The sequence below is a fragment of the Tupaia chinensis genome, unplaced genomic scaffold (genome assembly GCF_000334495.1).
Source record: "Tupaia chinensis unplaced genomic scaffold, TupChi_1.0 Scaffold000355_1, whole genome shotgun sequence".
NCBI classification, from domain to species: Eukaryota; Metazoa; Chordata; class Mammalia; order Scandentia; family Tupaiidae; genus Tupaia; species Tupaia belangeri.
Window position 1 is genome coordinate 13,376,027 of NW_006159850.1, and position 4,078 is coordinate 13,380,104.

The 4,078-nt window shown below is 53.9% G+C and overlaps 1 protein-coding gene across 1 annotated transcript in view; it reads left to right on the forward strand.

Annotated features, from left to right (window-relative positions):
* Positions 1-4,078, forward strand: part of FA2H (fatty acid 2-hydroxylase) — a 69,442-nt gene that overhangs the window by 41,186 nt on the left and 24,178 nt on the right. Inside the window, exon 3 of the mRNA XM_006152740.1 lies at positions 2,442-2,534. Within this exon, the coding sequence (XP_006152802.1) occupies positions 2,442-2,534 (93 nt within the window). The remainder of the gene's footprint in view (positions 1-2,441; positions 2,535-4,078) is intronic.

Genomic DNA, 4,078 nt, shown 5'->3' on the forward strand with positions numbered 1-4,078 from the left:
TTACAGTGCTGTACACCGTTCCTCAGTGCAGAGTGTAGCCTGAGGTCACCCAGAAGGCTCTATCCAACTTTGACTGGCTGTTGATAAGCAAGCACTGAGAAATAAACCCAAGAACCACAATATATCTCAGCTTTTGTAACCCTTGTTTTATGGACAACGTTTCAGTTTTCCCAAAAGGTTGCTATATTTCAGTATTTTGAATACATCAGTGTTCCTTTCGAGTTGGTAGATATAACCTAAACAACCATCATTACATTTTGGTACTAAGGGATATGCCTTTCAATAAAGTTACTGAAATACAAAAAAAAATTTTTTTTTTTGAAGTTGGAAAATGAAGAGATCATATCTGGCTAGAATGATTAGGAAGAAAAACATGGTGGTAACCGAAAGAGCCAATGTCTGCTCAATTCTCATGACTAGAAATAGGTTCCATGCAAGAGTTCTGCACTGGCCCCATCACGTGTTCCAGGAGGGTCCTGGGGAAAAGCAGATGTCGGAGCGTTGGCTGTTCTCAACTATTTATTCCAGGCTTGCCAGGGGAAAGAAAAAGGAGCGGCGCAACCATAGAGGGGAAGAACCTGGAGTGGTACCTGAAATCTGGAGACTGAGCATAGGAGAGACCTTCCTAAGAGCTGGATAGATCAGGGCTCACTTCCAGTGCTAAGAGGTGATGAGACAGAGACCTTCCTTAAGCTAGATGTGCCCAGAACAGATTTGCACCTGCTCCTCTGGGATGCCGAGAACGTATAGCACAGATAAAAACGTTCAATGAACTCTTCAAGTTAAATGTATGTAGGGTAACCCTTCCTCTGCCAAGGGTCCTTTTGTTTTGTTGAGAGAGGCAGAAGGGATTGCAACAGGTGGTGTTAGGTATTCCAAGAAGGGGTAGATCATTCTGTGCAAGAAAGAACTTGGAGTGACCAGGAGAAAACAATTATGCAGGTAGGAGGGGAGTCAGTAGCTCAATGACTCAGGGCACTCTGGGTATTTTAAAGATAGAAACAGAATTAGAAATGAAATTATCAAGCTACTGACCTGGGAAGAGAAAAGACATTTATGTCAGATATTTAGGGAGTTTCAGGATATAATGTGCTATACAATCCACTTTTCTTTGTCCTCAAGGGAGCATGAGACACTTGTTAAATATTTTAGAAATCAGGACCAGCAAGTGGTGCCGTGGTTGAGGCGCTGGACTCCCACATGGCTGACTGTAGTTCAAGTCCCAGACACAGCAACTTGAAACTCACATCAGATGCATGTGTGTATGTGTATGTCCAAAATCCTGAGAGGTGAATGGAGGAGAAGGGATTATGGTGTGGCCATCTCCCCGTGGGGTGTGACTTCTCACTTTCTCTGTCTCTCTGCAAGCACACGTCCTATTGCAAAAGAAAAATCTCCCCCCAAAATTCAGGTATTAGTTTGCTGACACAGACTAGCTGTTCTGAGGTACGTGGTGTTCATGATGGCCACGTGGGTTTTATGCTCTTTGGGGACCCTTGGATAAGCCCACTTTAATAGGGGTTTCCCCCCAGAAAAGGCCACCACAGTCACTGTCACCATCACATTCTCATGGGCTCATTTGGAGACAAAAATGTAAGAATTATGACAATAGAAACCCCGTGGCTGCCTGATGGTCTCCTCAGCCTCTTGCTGGTACCCAGCTTCCAGAGACCCCTCCTGGCCACGACAATCGCAGTTTCCTGTCGTCACAGGAACTCAGGAAAGGTCCTGCTGGCAAGCGCGTCCCCGCCCTTCCTCCAGTCTGTTCTCTGGCCTCGCTCCGGTGATGTCAGAGCACGCCGGGGCTGTCGGTTTGCCGAGCACATTCCAGTTACTTCTGACTTTACCTCTTTGCCAGTTTGATTTAACCTTGAGCACACTTGGGCACTCTGCCAATCCCACCCTGTGTGTGGCTCCGACCGACACGTGGGGCTGCTCAGGGACAGTCTCGTTAGCTCCCTGCTTCCTTTATTTCTAGAAGCCCCAGCCTGTGACTCATGGTTCTGTTGAATAACCAGGAAGGGTGGTGGGGTAGCCACTGGGCGTGGCACGATGAGTCCCAGCAGGGCTCTGGGTGCCTGCCACCCCTGTGAGTCCCTCTGCCAGACACCTGCCAGAGACCTGGAGGAAGACTAGCGGGTACCCCCTCCCAGGGCTTTCCCACCAGCCACTCCATTTCCCACAGTCTCAGCCAGCTTCTCTTCCAGATCTTTCTGCCACTTTTGTTCTTGCAGATTTATTTTTAAGGAAGAAGGAGAGTACAGAGAATAATAACCCCCACTGGCATCCGTGTTTTCGAGCGCTTGGTGTCCCTGATCTCCGCCTACCCTGCCCTACCCGTGGGGCTCTCTCCACGCTGGCTGCTGCGTCGCAGGGCAGCTCGGGCTCCATTTCTTCCCTGGTCCCCCCGTCAGTAATCCCCTCATATCTTCTCTCTCCAGGGTTCCGTGGAGAATGGGGCTGTAGCCTCAGTGGAAACTCAGAAGACAGACCCCGCTATGGAACCGAAGTTCAAAGTGGTAGACTGGGACAAGGTAGCGAAGGATGGAGGGGGTGGTGGGGGCCGCCGGGCGAGGGGGGCGTGTGTGGAGCCGGAGGCCGTGGTGTTCCTGACGCGTGTCCGGAGAGATGAGGACTGGCAAACAGGTGCCCGTGGCTCCCGAGTGGGACCTGGGGCAGCAGCCCAGGCCGAGGTTGGGATGATGCCTCCTTGGTGGGGGGAAAGCTGAGGGAAAGCTCCCCTAGGGAGTCCCCATCTGCACAGAGCAGCCCCCAGACGCACCCTGCAGGGGTTGGATGGGCCTTGTTTGACCAGTGTGCAGGGCAGGTTGCCCACGAGCCCGTGCTCCGTCAGGAGAGCCACTGCTGGTCCTGCAGAGGCCAGGGGAGTGTTTGTGGGAAGTTGACAGAGCCTGCCGGGCCCTATGCCAACACTCTCGGTGCTTAGAGGCCAGCGCCTTGCTGCGACCAGGCAGCCCCTGAGAACCGAGTGCCCACAGGTGGAAATGGAGCCCCTTAGGAGGGGAGGACCCTAGGGGCTTCTGGAGGGAATGAGGCTTGGGGGCCCTGTCCCTCCAGCTTGGGCCCAGGACTGCTCCAAAGCCTTGTTCCATTTCTTCTTGAAATGGGCAAGTGTACATGTCCATAACTGCCCAGCCTGTGTCTCTCTGCCTGTGTCTCTCTGTCTCTCTGCCTGTGTCCCTCTGCCTACCCTGGGCACCAGAGACGCAGACCAACCCAGACAGCCCCCCGTGCCTTGGTGCTCACAATCTGCCCTCCCCACCCCATAGGCAGCTGTTTCAACCCGAGGAGATGTGGGGGATCCCAAAGAACTCAGGTGGCCAAGAGGGGGGACTGAAGGACTCCACAAAGCTGGCGCTTGGTTCGACCCTCTGACCAGAATTCCTGAGGCCTGACCCCAGGAACTCTTGAGCTGGCATCTATCCCATGGGACTGTCATCATCCTGTGGCAAGGGCACAGGATGGTGCCCAACTAGAGAGGCCAGAGAAATTGTTCTATGCCCTGTCCCTCCGGAGGGGCCGGGCCAGCCGGAGGAAGGACTTGCCGGGACCACACAGCAGGCCTCCCTCCACTGGCCGTAGCCTGGCTTCCTGGCCTTAAACCCTGGCTTGGCCACGATTGCTGATGGCCAGTCTGAGTGTGAATGATGCCCAGGCTAGGGGCTGAGATGGGGTCTTGGTACAAATGGCAGGCTTCTCTGGAAGTGTGCAGGACTTTGGGCTTGCTCTGCACGCGGGCAGGATGGAAGGGGAGCCACCCAGCCCAAATGGGAGAAGGACCGCGAGGGCCAGGGGAGTCAGGACCTCACTATAGAACAGGAGGAGCTTTGGAGGGAGGGAAGAGGAGTCTGGGGAGAGGACCAGAGAGGGAGCTTCAGTGTGTGCCAGGCAGGGCTGTGGGTGACCGAGGGATGGGGCTGACAGAAGCTGCGTGGGGTCCTGAGGGGCCAGCATCTGGAGCTTGGCTTAGGGCTGGAATGTTCAGAAGAAAACACTCCAGAGAGAGCTGACCAGGGCTGTATGCATGTGGGCAGGCCTCGGGCCGAGTGGCAGGGGG